The sequence below is a fragment of the Arvicanthis niloticus genome, chromosome 1 (genome assembly GCF_011762505.2).
Source record: "Arvicanthis niloticus isolate mArvNil1 chromosome 1, mArvNil1.pat.X, whole genome shotgun sequence".
Lineage (NCBI taxonomy): Eukaryota > Metazoa > Chordata > Mammalia > Rodentia > Muridae > Arvicanthis > Arvicanthis niloticus.
Window position 1 is genome coordinate 155,162,971 of NC_047658.1, and position 17,034 is coordinate 155,180,004.

Below are 17,034 nucleotides of genomic sequence, written 5' to 3' on the forward strand. Positions count from 1 at the left end.
TCTCCATATAGAAAAGGAAAGGAAGAATAGGAAAAAAAACAGTGAAGAGAAGGGGAAAAACGAGAAAAAATGAGACAGGAAATCTGAGATGGAAGAGAGGCTAATCTAGTGTTTAAATATGGAAATTGGCTCAGTGTTGATTTCAAGAATTTCTGAGACAGGGACTTGACCCTCTTAATGGAAAATGAATAATGCACTTGGTAAATCTATACTAATTTTAGGCATTTATCTATCTTTTGCCTATGATTACAACCTTCTTAAATAATTATTTAACTTTACCAGACTACTACTGACCACACATGAGCACTAGGAAACAAAGAAACCCACCAGGGAAATAAACCTATACATTTAAGGGAAGGTCATATTCTCTTTGGTGAAAATAAAACATTTGTTAAGCATTCTCATAGCTATATACTATAATGCAGAGATGAATGAAACTGTCCATTTGAGTAGAGAAGTCAGTTTAATGTACAATTAGTTCTATGACAGAGCCATAATCAGCATCTCCAAAAGGCACTGAGAAATGTGTAACTTCCCTGTCCTAGGGATTGCAAGATTGACAGAGATATGCAATTCAAAGGAAACTTCCTGAACTATTGGAATTGTTGTGGGGGAGATATTTGAGCATATTTTAAAAGATGTATGTCAATTAACAGGGAAGGGATGGTGCTTTTAGGATAGAATGAGCAGTCCATGCAAAGCGATTCCTTCTGGAAGAGCTCATTACATCACAGAAATGACATAGAGTTTGATGTGGTCAGTCTCTACCTGACAGGAGAACCAAGTGGGTAATGATTGACTGGAGTGATTAAGTCCTAGTGTGAAGATTCTGAAGAGCTAAGTTGTAGGCATCAGAGGATGTGAAAGGTATGGTGTCTTCTTTATGTAAGAAAATGATGCCAGGCAAGAGAGATGGCTCAGAGATTAAGAACACAGACTGCCCTTCCAGAAAACTCAGGTTCAATTCCCAGCATCAGCTCACTTCTCTCTATAACACAACTTCCAGGGCTTCTAACACTCCCTTACATTTTCAGGCAAAACATCAATTCATATAAAATAAAGATTAAAAAAAGACAATGTCAGTAGTTAGATTTTTCCAGGTACCTATTGTGGTAGCAATGCAAAAGAAAGACTGCCGGGGTAGAAAGGGCAGAGTTTGGGGACGATTTCAAAACAAATGGAAAGGTTGTGTTGATCAGAGACAGTAAAAAAAAATCTCAAGAATAAAGAAGTCAATTCTCATTGAGAAAATGAACAAGAAAAATAAGAGGAACTTATTGTAGAGGCAAAGAAACACTCTATAATTCACACAATATATATACAAAGTGTCTTCCCCATTAACTACTTGGGTACTATGGGGGAAAATGTAGTTGGGGAACCATGGAAGTTTGGAAGACATGAGAAATGACTGCATAAACATGACCAGTTGGAAATGTAGATCTGAGGGTCACACAGAGGTTCAGGCTAAAAGGAAGATGACAGAACCAATGCTTTGGAACTCTTTAGTCTTGCTTTGGAGGACAGTGGGGGTAGGGAATCAAGATTACTAAAAGTTCTGAAAGGAAAGGGAAAAAAGACTCAGGGAAAAATATGGAGAAGGAGCTTACAGAAAGAAAGCAGAGTAAGTAAGTGAGGGGCACAGAGGGGAATTCCTAGAGGCACTATCTCAAGGGACCTTTAGATTTTTATAAGGGAATTTTTCATAGAGAACAGGATAGCTTTGTTATGCTTCTTTATTCTGTTTGGGCTACTTGGACATATAAATGGCAAATATTTATCTCTTGAGAGTCTGCATGTGAGAAAGTTGAAGATCAAAGCATTGTCAAGAGTGTGATTCATGGATAACATTTTATCACTTTGTGTTCATGTGGTGGGAAGAGGGCAACGTGACCGTCTCAGATTACTTTAATAAAGGCATTTACCTTATTCATGAGTGTCCCACCCTCCTGTCCTAATCACCTTCCCCAAATCCTTCCTTCCTGTATCATTACATTGGTGTTGATGCTTAAAAGAAATTTTGTATGGGGAACACAAATATATAGATCATAGTCTATATGCTTACCATATCATCCAGATTGGGGTCATGTTCCATGTGCTTGAAGCTACTAAAACAGCTACTTAACAGCTTTTTGAGGAACTGCATGTCATGTCATGCCTACACCTTAAATCTTCAAGTAGCCCTTCAGATGGCTTTACGTGAATGGAGAAGCACAGATTTGATGTCCTACAACGATCTCTGAGTGACCCTGATGCAACTATTCTTGAATCTAGGACCACACCAGCCAAGGCAATGCAATGATGGGTTCACCACTTTGCTCCATTGGGATACGAACAGGATCACTCAGCACAGCACACTCTTCTCTGATTTATGCACTAGAATCAGAGAGTTCCAGATACTTAGTGGTGATGCCTCTCTGCAGGGTGAAGGAGACATCTGGAACTGCAAGACAATGCCTTATTGACTGGTAGATTTGTTAGACTTGACTGCTTTTTCTGAGTCTCTTCCTGGCTCTCTTTTGTTATTTATAACATCCCTGAGAGTTAGCTCCAATTATTAAGCCTAGTTCTACATGGTAATCAGAGCTGAGCAAATAGGAAACAAGCTACACTCACGCCTCTATTCAATTCAGGAAGCATTCAGTGGTTCCTTGAGTTTTTACCGTGCCAAGAAACTTTTGAAGAGTAAAGTATCCTCAAAGATTTTCAGGGGTGCCTGGGGAAGCACACAGCCAGAACTTTTCAGAAAACCTTTCAGAACCTTTTAGATGCCATTGTAGAAAACAGTGGAGATGATCTGTATCCATGGAGAAGGAGGCCATAGCGATTTGAATAATCTGGAGGAGATTACTGTAGACAGATGGTCACATGAGACTCCTGGGAGAGAGATAATATTTCAGCTGAATCACACATCCTCTGTCATATTTTTATTGAGAGAACAGGCAGTGTTCTGAATGAAAGACCATCAGTACATACAAGAACGAATAATTCATGAGAAAATTCAGTTCATTCTCACCCAATTTCTCAGTCAGATGTTTACCTCTTTTAAGTTTTTAATCACAGAAATCAATACAATAATCCACTCAAGAATAGAAAAATGCACTCATAATCTCATTTTAAGATTTACCATTTTAGTTTTATATTTTTATACACTTGTAACCAAAAAAATCATATAAAAACAGATGAGTTTGCAACCATCCTAAGCATCCATGTGATCTCATAGTGCTCAACATAACCTTCAAATTACAATAATGTTCTTCCATGTGATTATACCATTGTTTTCTTAATTTTTCAATGCTTAAGCTTTCCATTTATTTCTTATTCTACATAATATTGTGTTTCCACCTATGTATGGTTTTTCAAACATTTCGAGCCATTTCTTTAGGACTAGATACCCTGCAATTGCTGACTAAAGATTATGAATCTTTTTATAGCCTGAGACTTTTTTGGAAAGTAAATTGATGATGGGTATCAATTCCTTTTCATGCTGCCAGCCCCAGTGAGTGGCTCCCCTTCCACTGTGGCCACACCAAAAACACTCTTAACCTAAAACATTCCTACGTTAACTGGAGAAAACAAGGGCTCTTTTGCTGTTATTTTGAATTTGCTTCTCCCTATGTTTGTTTATAACAGCTTGCTCCTCATTTGGAGCCAGTATATTCAACTCTGAGCCACTACTCTAGTTCTCTCAATAGAAAAAAAAAAGTAGAAAATATGTTAGGAGCTTATTTCAGAAATCATTTGGAATACCCTCAAAGTTTCAGTAAAAATGTAAACGAGAGCAGAAGAGAAGCCAATGATTCATTACCTGGCAGCTCCAGGGGGAAACAGTAGAGATGTCTGGGTGCACACTATAGTCTGGGACTGAAATACTGTGTGTTTAAAAGTTCATACAGGCCATTTGGCTATGAATAATACTCTTCCCGGCTAATCATGCGGTTGCCTGGCCCCTGAACCCTCATCGTTTGATCTAAATGCTTTGCAGGTGACCAGTGTCCCAGAAGACCAGATCCTTGTGGCCGTGTTCCCAGGTCTCCCCACTTCAGCCGAGCTTTTCATCCTCCCACCTAAGAACTTGACAGAGAGGAGGAAAGGCCACGAAGGGGATCTAGAACAAGTAAGTGACCCCTGCCACCACACCAGACTCTGAGTTAATGCCCCTGCCACCACACCAAACACTGAATCAATGTCCCTGCCACCACACCAGACTCTGAGTTAATGCCCCTGCCACCACACCAAACACTGAATCACTGTCCCTGCCACCACTCCAGACTCTGAGTTATACAAAATTGCCTTTAGTCAAAAAGGGAGGAAAGCATACCAGTTACCCAGTGACTCTCCCACCAACATCCATAATCTTAAACAATTGTCAACCCTATGCAGAATAAATAAAAACAAAATAGTGTTGCTGGCCTCTTATTATAAGGGTTGGGATCCCTGAAATTTGCTCATGTGTCTTATTAATAGCTTCTGGGTAGCAAGGAAATAGAGAAAAGGGCAAGGAAGAAGAGAGGGTGGGTAAAGGGGACAGACATAAGCACAGAGACAGGAGACAGAGACAGGCAGAGGTGTGCATGCTTGGGTTTCTCTATCTGTTTTCGGTACTGAGGGCTTTTTGTCTTTAAACTGCATGGTTCCCAGAGATGCTGGTCAATTTAACTACTACTTTGGAGCGAAAGCGAAGTGCTTTTAGATACATTTCTTCGGAGAGAGATGGACTGCCTCATTTTGCTTTGACAAAGGGGCAGTAGTTACAAAACGGGTTGTAACACATTGTCATTATTATTTGGACACATGGTTCATGTGATCTGCACATAGTCCTGGAAGCAAATGGGGCCCTAGTCTGCAGTTTCTCTCTATCAAGTCTGCTTCCGTTGGGATATTTCTTGCTATCCACCCTGTCACCCTCTCCTATCTTCTTGTGATGCTAAGTCAGGAGACTGGGATAAGAAGGTACAAAGCTGCTAAAAAGGCTGTGTAATTTAAATGTAATTGCTTCTATGTGGAGCAACCATTGGTGAGACTCTGCATCCTTCTGGTTCTCATCTGGCCTGGATGACACCCATCTCTATATCCATTCACAGTGCTCAGACGGAGGAACTGTTTATGTCCTTTTCTTTGGACCGAAGAGATTCTTTGCATCACAGGGATGCATGTTGAAGTCAACCAAAAATAACCCATCTTCTCAGTGCATGTATCTTTTTCCTTAGACTCCATTATCACAAAATGGCACGTAGCAATCATGCACTGCATTTGGAAGCTGTATTGTCCAACCATTTAGGGAAATAGGTAATTACAGTGTTGAATAGCAGCTGCAATATTAAGGTGTGTGCAACCAGATACGAGTTGGAGACAACAGTCTATGAGTCTCGGCTTTCAGGCGGGAATTACAGTGATAAAAATCAATGTTATGTGTTATGAGACTTGCTGGGGAAAAAGTAAAGAGGAAATTATCCCATGAAAGGAGGCAGTCTTTACTTTGATGTGAGCTTCCCATTGTCTCTGGAATGGAATATACACAGGATTGGGTTGGGGCTCTGCATATGCTTTAATCCCTGCAGGCGTCTCTGTACCCAGTATGTTACCTGATCGGATTAAAGAACTAATGATAAGTTGATGTTCTTTCATTGAACCCACAACATGCCTCTGGTTGTAAAGGCAAGGATGAAAGAGCTCTAAGCCAGAAGTTGAATGAAAAGCTATGTCTGTTAGAGCTCTCATTCATGGGGAGAATTGGAAAGCTGCTCTTTCTTCTTTGACATGCCTCTTTCTGTCTCTCCAATTCTGGGTTTCACACAGCTCTGTAGGATGTGAGAACCAAGTTGATATCCCTATCCCATGAATAAACTTGGCTTTATTTATTTATTGGCAGTTGACTTATGAGGGAACACTATCGCTTGCTACATCTATCTGATTCTTCTCTCTTGTTTTACAGATAGTAGAGACACTATTTAACGCGCTTAATCAAAACTTGGTACAGTTTGAGCTGAAGCCAGGTGTCCAGGTCATTGTTTATGTCACACAGCTGACATTAGGTGAGTGCTTGCTGGGAGTCAGGGATTGTGAGGATGGGTGGGCCATTACTTTAAGCAGAAAAGGGAAGAGATAATCTCTAAAGCCTTTTCAATAGATGATGCAATAACAGCCTATATGTGTGGCAATGGCTGAGAAAAGTTAGTCCCCTGTGTCTGAGGGCATCTTGGAGGGAACTACAAGAGAACTTTCTTACAAGGGGCTTTTCAGTCAAAACCTGCATAATATTTAGAGAAAAAGTTCTTTGGTATTTTTAAACTCTGACTTTTACATTTGAGATGGTTGGGTTTCATGGGTATTACTTAGACTCTTTAGAAGTCTTTGAGCTTTTAAAGTTTTCTTAGAGGTCAGCTCAGGAACCTTTTAGATCCATTTCTTTTACCATATATGAGTTCACATAGGAAGAAGGACAAGTTAGCTGTTGCTGGGTGCCTTACAAAAGGAATGGTATGTCACATTAGGAATTGATGTGTATCCCTAAGAGGCTGATTGTTCAGTGGGTCTTACTGATCTCAGTATTTGCTGGAAAAGCGTTTCTACAACTTACCACCTGGGGGCTTGTCCCAGCAGAGTACAGAAGAGGGAGAGCTAAACATTTCAAGGTTGTATCTGTGGTTAATCAAAGGCTGTCATTTGCTGCCCTATTGTTAAGAAGACTGAGTAGACAAAGAATTCAAAACCCCTACTCCCTCTACTCGTCATACGCACTCAATTTACACCCTAACCAGCAAGCATTCCCAGACATAACAGAGGAGATACGTTTCCTTGAAGGTTCACCACTCTTCATTACTGAAAGCTTCTTATGGCATTTAAATCATGGTGGACAGTCAGCCTCTGTTCTCCAGGGCAACCTGCCTCAGCTCCAGCTTCAGAGTGAGCATGTCTCTTCTTTCCTCCTAGCTCCCCTGGTGGACTCTAGTGCTGGGCATAGCAGCTCTGCCATGCTTATGCTCCTCTCAGTGGTATTCGTTGGCTTGGCTGTGTTTCTGATCTACAAGTTTAAAAGGTATGTGTTACAGTCAGTCAGATTGTGTCTTTAGGCTAGAATCACTGCAGTTGACTCTTCCTAGGACCAGTGTTCCTAAACTCATATCAACAATATGATCTTCATTTTTTTCTGAATCTCTCCTTGGAACTGGAAAAAAAATCAGGAATGGCTGAGCATCAAGAAATGAATGTTTATAGAATCAGAGCTGTATTCTCTTTGTAAGCTTAATGGATTAAGAAAATAAGGATTAGTTATACACTCACATGTCTGTATACATATGCCTCTTTATCTCATGCTGTAGCTATCTAGTGTTTCTTTGTAAATTTGCATGCTGTGTGATGAGCATATAGTTCAATTTGTAAAGTATTTGTCTAGCATGCTCAAGGCCCTGGGTTTGGGTCCTACCACTTTATACCAAACATAATGGCACATGACTGTAATTGTAGCTCTTGAAAGGTAGAGGCAGGAATATCAAAAGTTTGAGTTCGTTCCCAGCTACAAGTTTAAAGCTACCCTGGGCTACGTGAGAATATGATTCAATTTAAAAGAGGGAGAGAGAAAAGAAAAAATATTGCGTGTTAAATATTGCTTCTATTTTCTTCTTTTCCTGCTTCTAAAATAGAATTTTCAGGGAAAGAAAGCCCCATATGTGTTCAGAAATTATTTTCGAAACCCCTATGAATGATGACATAACAGGTTATTAACAAAATGAATGAAGCTGGAACAAACAATTATGCACTAGTAGTCAAAGTATATATAGTTCCAAAGAGGTTTACTGACACAAATTATAATCATTGAAATAAGACAGAGTCAGTTTCACTTTTGACATATATGACCTTGGGCAACTGTATTTACATTTCCATGTCTTCATTTCCTCATCTGTAAGATGTGAAAAAACAATCATATCTCATGTTTTTGGTGTGTGAATTAAACATATTAATTATGTTTAATAATTATATACCCTAATAATAATGCGGTAAAGCTGTAGCTACCATATACTAAGTGGTCAATATTGAGGTATTACCAATAACAAAGATTTAGCGACCATGTATTCTGGTGATGTCTGTGGGCCATAAACTGACAGGTAACATAATAGGCTCTCAAAAATTATTGTAAGAAGACATACTTTTGTGAAGTCTGGAAAAAATAAAAGAACATAATTTATTATTTGAGTTTTTTAAATTATCTTTCATCATTTTTTATAGTCCACCCATTATCCCCCTCCTCTTCTGCCTTCCTATAATTCCTCATCCCATTCCTCCTCCCCCATCTCCAAGAAGATGTCCCTATTCCCCACAGTCCCCTGACACCACCAGACCTCCCCATTCCCTGAGGCCTCAAGTCTCTCAAGGGTTAGGTGCATCTTCTCTCACTGAGGCCAGACCAGGTAGTCCTCTGCTGTATATATGTCAGGGGCCTCAGACCAGCTAATGTATGCTGCCTGGTTGGTGGCTCAGTGTCTGAGAGACCTCGGGGTCCAGGGTAGGTAAGACTGCTGGTCTTCCTATGTGGTGGCTCTACTCCTGAACTTCTTCCAGCCATTGAGTTTTTAATGCATACCTTAGTCTGGTAGTATTTCCAAGCTGAGATTATTATCTTTGTGGATTGTAAAGGGCCTTGGTGGTAGGTGGCTTTACTCTTCTCTCCTTATTTTTTTCTTCTCCAGTGGATATTTCAGTTGCTTAGAAACATTTTTTTTATTTGATATAAAGCTGATGGTTAGTCACAAGGGCAAGGATTTCTCAACTCTCTCATGCTCACTGGAAGAACAGACTTGGCCTACTTTGCAGTGGATTTAAAAACCTGAATGTGATTTATATTCTTTTGGGTCAAGGTGGGTCAACCCATCTGCTCCTGGTTGCTTTGAATAGAGGAAAACCCTTAGGGTGTAATTAACAAGAAAATGTCTAATAGAAAAAGAAAAACATCATTTTTTGGATATACTTAAATTACATGCAGAATGAATTTCAATCATCCAAGGAATTGTTTGTAAGAATTTCTGGGTTGTGGTGAACATAAAGACCGAGTTGTGAATATCAGTTGAGCAAAGTGTATCCTATCTTTTCTGGCATTCAGTCCCACAGTGCATAAAGGAAGGGTCAACAGAAATCCTGCAACAAGCGATTTTGGTTCGTCATACATCTCCAAACCGAAGCAAGACAACTCGTAGCTTAGAACTTTTCTCTAGTTGTATAAAGTTTTCTAAAACTCTTTACACAGTCAACTTTTTTCTGTAGACAACTCTAACTCTGTAGTTTTTCATACATGAATAAGCTTATATAGATCTCAGAATTAGTCTATTTTGTATTTCTCAATGATTATCCAGAACTTTCTGTCTCTGACAGTAGATTAATGCCAGTCAAATTGGATAAACAGCATTAAGCCAAATGTTAACCTTTGCTTTCCTAGCCTATGTTCCTCGATGTTTTCCTCCCAAAGATCCAGGCCTTTTGGAGATACTCTGCTGATTTTTTTTTTTTTTTTTTTTTTGCTGGCCTTTTCTTTTCCCCCCATCTTGCAGCATCCCAATGGTGGCTGTGTAGAGTATGCCACTGAGCAAAAAAGTAAAGGTCAGGCTCTGCTTCCTTACTTACTTTTTTCATCTCTGACTCTCCTTTGCCTATTCATTACCACCCAACAGAGTATTCTATAATAATGGACATGCATCATAATCTGTACTGATATGGAAGCCCCTAGTATGACTGGAATTCAGTTTTTAATTTTGACTTAATTAAAAATACAGATAGTTACACCTTGCTAGCAAACACTGCTGAACACCTCAGACAAGGCAATGAGGACAATTTCATTTTTGTTTCTGGATTATTGGCTATACTTTTATACAAGCAAAATTTTCTCTTTATGGCTAAAAGCACAAACTAACTTAAACATCCATTAACTAGACAAATACATCTTGGGAACCTTCTATGTTCTGTGTACTGAAAACCACCCAACAAGGTTAAGCGTGAAGTAGAATCCCTAAAATCCTTCAAGTAAATATCACCCTGCCCTTCCCATTAAATAAGCCTTTCTGTCATTGTATATCTTTTTCTCTGGTTATTTGGGAAAATATAAGAGCCCATACATTTCTTTCTACCTCTTTTTTTTTTAAAATAAGGTTTCATTATAGTTCAAAGTCTTCTTTCCTCATAGCTGGAGCAAATGAATATAAACTACACCTGGATTTTGTTTGCTTGCTTGCTTTTTTGTGGGATACTTGGGCTTCTCCATCTCATTCTTCTTATTTAAACCTGTATGAATATGTGGCCCAAGACACATCTATTGATCTTTTTATAGAAACACTGAGCTCAGACTTGACTGACATGTTCAAAAGTTCTACAAGTGGATGCGTTAAGCAATGAAAAGCAACTTGACAGCTTTTTCTAATGATACAAATTGTGATGTCAAAGTCGATTCCTTCCAGCCATCTATAAAAGATGAAAACATGCTTATTTTCATGGATTGAAACAGAGTGAGTGTCATTGTAAAACCTAATGAGTGCAAACACTCACAGGTGCCTTTAGCTAAACAGGAAGAATGGATAACACATTCTAGGTATAACTCTGAACTACGCAGGTCTGTATGAACAGGAATGATTTGACTGTCCCCAGACCTAGTGAATATAAATTTTTCAGTTGAACTTAATGTGCATAACCAATTATAATTTTCTAATTAGAAGCAATGTAAGTCATTAGACTACATCTATATTTAGCTAAAAAAACAAAGGCTCAACTCAAACTAATATCTCTCTATTTCTCATCTATCTATCTATCTATCTATCTATCTATCTATCTATCTATCTAATTTTTTAATTAGAAGCAATGTAAGTCATTAGACTATATCTGTATTTAGCTAAAAAAAATCAAAGGCTCAACTCAAACTAATATCTCTCTATTTCTCTATCATATATATATTTGTCCTCTATCACATATCCTCTTTCATCTATCTATCTATGTATCTATGTGTTTATCTATCTATCTATCTATCTATCTATCTATCTATCTATCATCTATGTATCTATTTAGCATCTATCTTTCTATCTCTATATTACTATAGTTATCTATTATCTATCCTCTATCAGCTATCTGTAATCTATCTATCTATCTATCTATCTATCTATCTATCTATCTATCTATCTTATCATCTATTTACTTTTCTCTCTCAATTTTTTCCTTTATTCCATCCTTGCCTCGAACACATTGTATAGCTGAGGATGACGTTGAAATGATTAATCCTTATGCATGTATCTTCCCAGGGCTTAAATTCCAGGTATGCACCTTATAGACAGCACATCTGATGCTGGGTATTGAGCCTAGAGCTTTATGAATGCTCTGCAAGCACTCTGTCACCCGAGTTGATACTACAACAGTTGCATCTTCAATTTTGTACATTAATAAATTGTGTGGGTTTCTATCTCTCAGATCTTGTACATTTAAGGTATAATAAGTTGGATGACACTGATATAGGCCAATAGGACACATGAGGACATACCTTTTCATGTATGGAAAGAAAACAAAGACATGGAACTGGAACACAGCGGGCAGGTAGAGACAAGCGTGTGTTTAAAACTTGCTTTCAGAATTTTTTTTAAAAGTTATTTTGGCAAAATTTATTAAATATCACCATATTTGGCATCACTTGAGGTCAGAATAGAAGGAAGAAGATGAAAGTGTGAAAATCCTACTGATTGAAACTAGGACAAGAGAGAGATGCACTTTTAGAAATGTATGGCACATGCTGGGTTGGATTAGACATGAGAAAACATGTATTGACGTTCTGTCATTTAAGAATTTAGTTCAACATCCCTACCTTTCAATGAAGTAAGAAAAACATCCTTTGTATTTGTATGTTGTATGTGACAACATACATTTGCATTTGTATGTATGTTGTATGTGACAACATACAAATTCAGTCTCTGTATTGTAATCCAGTCTGGCAGAATAGACAGAGCATAGGGTTTGAACATTTCATTCATTCATTCATTCATTCATTCATTCAACAGATGCCTAAGAAATGCAACTGTGTGCTAACTGTATATCCGTGAACATAGAACACTTGGATCTTGCCTGTGTAAAGCATTTAGTCAAGGGAAAATGACAAACCATTATCACCCTAAGCCTATCCCTTACTGGGTTTGTAGACCTTCTCTTTCAATTACACATTAAACCAGGAAAGGTCAGGTATCGGAGGAGGACTCAAAAGTGATACAAGCTAAATTCTGAAGGACAGAAATAAACCATTACCATGAAAACCATAGATACCTTATAAAGACAGAGAGTATTGCTGGCTCATTGTCAAGGCCCTAGGGGGCAAAAGAGTCATTTCTTTAGATTCTCACAGAGCAACATTCGAATTGATAGGCACCCAGTCACTTGTATCAGTCTCCTCTGAGAACTTGGAAGAACAAAGATCCCAAATCCATCCAGTTTAGCTCTATGAAATCACAATTCACATTTTACTGATGACTGGTGTTGAAAGTTGACCGTATAAGCATATGGCGAACACCAGCATTCAGTCACAGAGAGGAGCCTGCTGAGACTTAAAGGGAGATGGGCAGGAGATCACAGAGGCAGGGTGGATGGAAAAACAAGTCTCAGTAAGATTTTAGTATGACATTGCCTTCCTCCAACCATAAACTGTTTCATGTCTTCAAATCTACCCCCTTTATTTTATTTTATTTTTTAGGGAAGTTACTTGGGCTCTTTTATTCCTTCCTTTAATACACTCTCAATACTACAGTGAAGCTACTGCTATTCCCATAGAGCAGAGAAGGGAACTATCAAAATATTTCATATATTTGATCCAAGTTTGTTACTCTAAAAAGTGTAACAATGACTGTAAGTGTGTTATTTTAGATTGTTCAGTAAAACGCAGTGATAGGAATCGATTGTACACATGCCAACTTAGGGAAAGTTTGTACTCTGTACAATCTTACAGGACTCAAAGTCCAGCTACTTAATACAATAAGAGGTAAATATTTTCATATTTTACTGAGTAACTTATCATGGGTAGCATCTTACCTGAGCATCTTAGTTGCTGGCTAGCCTTGTATCCTTGGGCTCGGTATCTTGTGTGACCAGGCTTTACCCTGACACTGGCTGTTTCTGTTAATAATTTTTTCTCCCCTTCTCCCCCAGGACATATTATTGCCTGCATCAGGTATGGTGTTTTATCTCACTCTGGTTTTGTCCCTATCTCCTGTAGGAAAATCCCTTGGATTAACATCTATGCCCAAGTCCAACATGACAAGGAGCAGGAGATGATCGGGTCAGTGAGCCAAAGTGAAAACGCCCCCAAAATCACACTCAGTGACTTCACCGAGCCCGAGGAGCTCCTGGACAAAGAGCTGGACACGCGGGTCATAGGTATGTGTGCCACCATTCTCAGAGTCCTTTATTCTCCAGTTATCAGTCATTTGCTGGCATTGTGTGCGCCACCAGACAGTCCTGGACTGCAAGGCTGGGGGAAAAAAACTGGCTACAGTGACATACTCTTCTTTTAAAATTCATTTGCCACCTCTAGCCACATGAACTTGATAGACTATATATTTTTCTTCCATTAGTCTTTAATAAAGATCAGAAACATGGGTGTCTCAGTGGAGAATAAAGTCAATTATCCACTGCTATTGGGAGTTTTTTTTTTTTTTTTTTTAAGCCTGTAAATTCAAAGTCACGTAAGTCCTTACTAATACACGAATGCAGAGTGTGGTACAGACTACCTTTACTTGGCCAATATGTTACCTGGTGAATATTCAGTACCACACGTTCCTCAACTGTAAATGGGAAAAATAGGATTCTAACTGTCGTATGCTGTCTGGAATTCTGTTCTGAAATTGTTCCCCTCATTAAATGATGTTCTGAATTAGTACAGTGCCCGCTTCATTGTACGTGTTTGCTACATGCTATTGTCATACTGATCAGTACAGAATACAGTGACTGCCAGTCTGTTGCTTCTAACTAGATGCTATTTTGGGAGGTGGAGAAGAAGCTCGAACTGGTAGGAATATTGAGATGCCCTCCTTCATTCAAATGTATTGCAACCTGTTACAGGCAGTTTGGTATTTGGCAGAGGAAAAAAAAAAAAGACTCACCATTGAAATGGAACTTACCTTGGTTTCCTCTCTGTGTCTTTTCTCCTTTTCTGCAGGAAGCATTGCCACCATCGCAAGCAGTGAGAGCACAAAGGAAATCCCCAACTGTACTAGTGTTTAACCAAGAAGTCACATGCGCAATCACCTTCCTGACTTTTTATTTTTGATGACTACTATTCCTATTATTATGGAAAAAAATGAAAATGTCTTTTTTTACCTTTTGTTTACCAAGGGTCCCTTCATAAATAGTGGGCAGATGCTTAGCTTTGGGAAGGAAAAAAAAAGGCATTATTAGTTGATCATAATGAGATGAAAGAATATATGGTTATATTTGTGTTAAGAATGCATCTTCCCATCGGTTTCTTGCTTTACTCTGCTTTCAGTAGAGCAAAGTTCTTCTCGTGTCGTTCTGCCTTTTTTAAGTTGTGTTTTTGTTAACTTCGTCTTTCCCTACCCCTTTCATGCTCTGCATTACATACACATACAACACAGACCATTCCTCAGTTCAATTGCAGGACGTAGGTTGAGGGGGAGTGGACGTAGCTGCCAAAGGCGCGCACACCTTTCCGAAAGAGGCCCTGCCTCGTGCATGTCAAAACTGAGGCTAAAGATGGTGTATTGTATATAACTACAATGTAAATAGCTTTTTATTTCCTAAGAAATAATTTAATGTTTAGTAAAAAAGAAAACAGAAAAAAAGAAAGATGTGTGTGTTGGCTTCCGCACTCACCTTCAGAACTGACTGCCCCCCAGCCTGCTTGATGTGTTGGATTCTGGATACCCTCCAGCTGTCTGCCACACTCAACTCTTGCGTCTCTGTCCACACCATAGCTGGTTTCTGCTTATGTATATAAACAGGGTGGGGGAAGGCTTCTACAGGGCAATTGACAAAGGAAAGGCTTCAGTGTCATTCAAGAACATGGGGGTTGTTATTCTTCCTAAGATAACATGGGAGAAATAATAAAGAATAGTAGAGACTTCAAACTGAAACTCAGTTGGGGGAGACAAGACTTTCTCTAAAAAAGAAAAAAAAAATAGGTATTTATCAGCCTGAGAAAGCAGTCCTCTCTAAAAAAAATGCAGCAAGGAATCAAAGATCCTGGCATTCTGTTTTCTAATTGGATTTTGTGAATATGTACATTGCACATGATGAGCTGACCAGCTGTTCTGAGCTCAGAAGAGTCTCTGGGCATTATGTGAGGTCCAGTGAGCATCTCCTAGTATGACAAGAATCAGAGAGGCTGGATGGGAGTTCCCACTTGTGGAATCTCCAAGTCTGTGCAGACCCTGCAGGCCAAACAGAGGTCTAGTCTTTAATGATATTAGTCGGAATAATTTAGGCAAAGCTGTGCTATTTGCTTGTCAGATGTACACAACTTCCTTAAAGTCAGACGTCGGCCTTCAGTTCCCTTAAGGTAGTTCTCCTGCTTCTGGGGTGAATGGCTTTCAAAGCTTGTATTTACTTTTCTAGCACCCCAGCCCCTCCACCTGTTAAACATGCCAATCTCTTTTCTGTAGGATCATTTTACACCATGCTGCAAGCATCGTTTTCATTTTCAGGCTCTGCCTGTGCACACTTGTTTCAAAGAATGATATACTGTATATATATATATGAGAAGAAAGGCCACATTTTGTACCTGTTAACCTTCATGGGATGCTGTTCATATTCCTCTTTGTGAGACACAGGGAGAATGTGATAGAGAAATCTAGCTGGCTACAGCATAGATCAGTATTAGAAGGGTTTCTAAAGATTCTTCTTTTTCATTTCAAGGGTTAAATGGGGCAGACAATTGCAATATGTGTACTAAACACTGGGATACAGTGCATGAGTCATATCTATATATATACAGTATATGTACATATACTGTTCTTGGTTTTATTGTTCCATTTGAATATTTCTACTGTAAAAAAAGACAGTGGTTTTGAAATTGTTGAAAATAAATGTATTTTTGTACATCAACGCTATATACTTGGCGGAGAATTCTCTCTTTTAGTGTTTTTATTTTTTACATACTGTATCCATAAGACATGGCTGCAATAATATTACATAGACATTACACCCTGCATCCCCCAAAAGGAAAGGCTTTTGAAACACATATGTTTGTATCTTCTGTTTATGAGTCTTGGGATAGACAATAGTTTGGTGAGTTCCTGGGCTTGCTGGCTAGGTTGGAATTCCCTGCAAACTGGAAGAGAAAATTGCAGAATTCCACATGGGACATGCTGAAACCTGGTGTGGATGTTTAGCCTTGTGTCTATCTACCTTTGCTTACATTGCCATGTCTAACATCAAGGTCCAAGGAAATATATACTCGTCCTCCTGTGTTGCTGGTCACTACTAGACTACAGAGAGCAAGTTGTGGATACATATTTCCTGTACAGGGAGGAAATGAACAACTTATAACAACAGTGATTTGCTAGCCATGTTTATCTTTCATAGCCCTAGTGGGGCTTCTGTTAAATGATCTCCTGAAATCAGAGTCCATGTTTCTTATTCAATGTGAATGGTCAGGTCTTTGGGCATAGAGATTAGTAACCACACACTTTGAATACCAATTTCCAATGAGTGGTTGATCTGAAACTGCCACTCAGATCTTGTAGATATTACTTAGTTACTTTGGTGTTGCTGTGAAGAGACACTATGACAATGGCAACTTCTAAAAAAAATAACTTATTTTGGGGACTTAAAGTTCTGTGACCCTCAAGGCAGGATGGCAGCGAGCATGGCAGTAGACAGGAAGGCAGACAAGTATGGTGCTGTACAGTAACTAAGAGCTTCCCTATAATCCACAAGCATGAGGCAGAAAGAGAAAGCTTACATTCTGGTTCATAGGCATAGGGGAGAGAGGGAGAGATAAGAGGGAATGGAGTTGGCTTGTGAAAATTCAAAGCCACACTTCCTCTGACCAGGCCACATCCCCTTATCCTT

General features: G+C 39.0%; 1 protein-coding gene across 1 annotated transcript in view; it reads left to right on the top strand.

Annotated features, from left to right (window-relative positions):
* Positions 1–16,077, top strand: part of Sorcs3 (sortilin related VPS10 domain containing receptor 3) — a 588,549-nt gene extending 572,472 nt beyond the window's left edge. The window contains exons 23-27 of the mRNA XM_076924035.1: positions 3,983–4,114; positions 5,933–6,032; positions 6,931–7,036; positions 13,220–13,380; positions 14,162–16,077. Of these exons, the coding sequence (XP_076780150.1) occupies positions 3,983–4,114; positions 5,933–6,032; positions 6,931–7,036; positions 13,220–13,380; positions 14,162–14,226 (564 nt within the window). The 3' untranslated portion in view covers positions 14,227–16,077. The remainder of the gene's footprint in view (positions 1–3,982; positions 4,115–5,932; positions 6,033–6,930; positions 7,037–13,219; positions 13,381–14,161) is intronic.
* Positions 16,078–17,034: the final 957 nt, after the last annotated feature.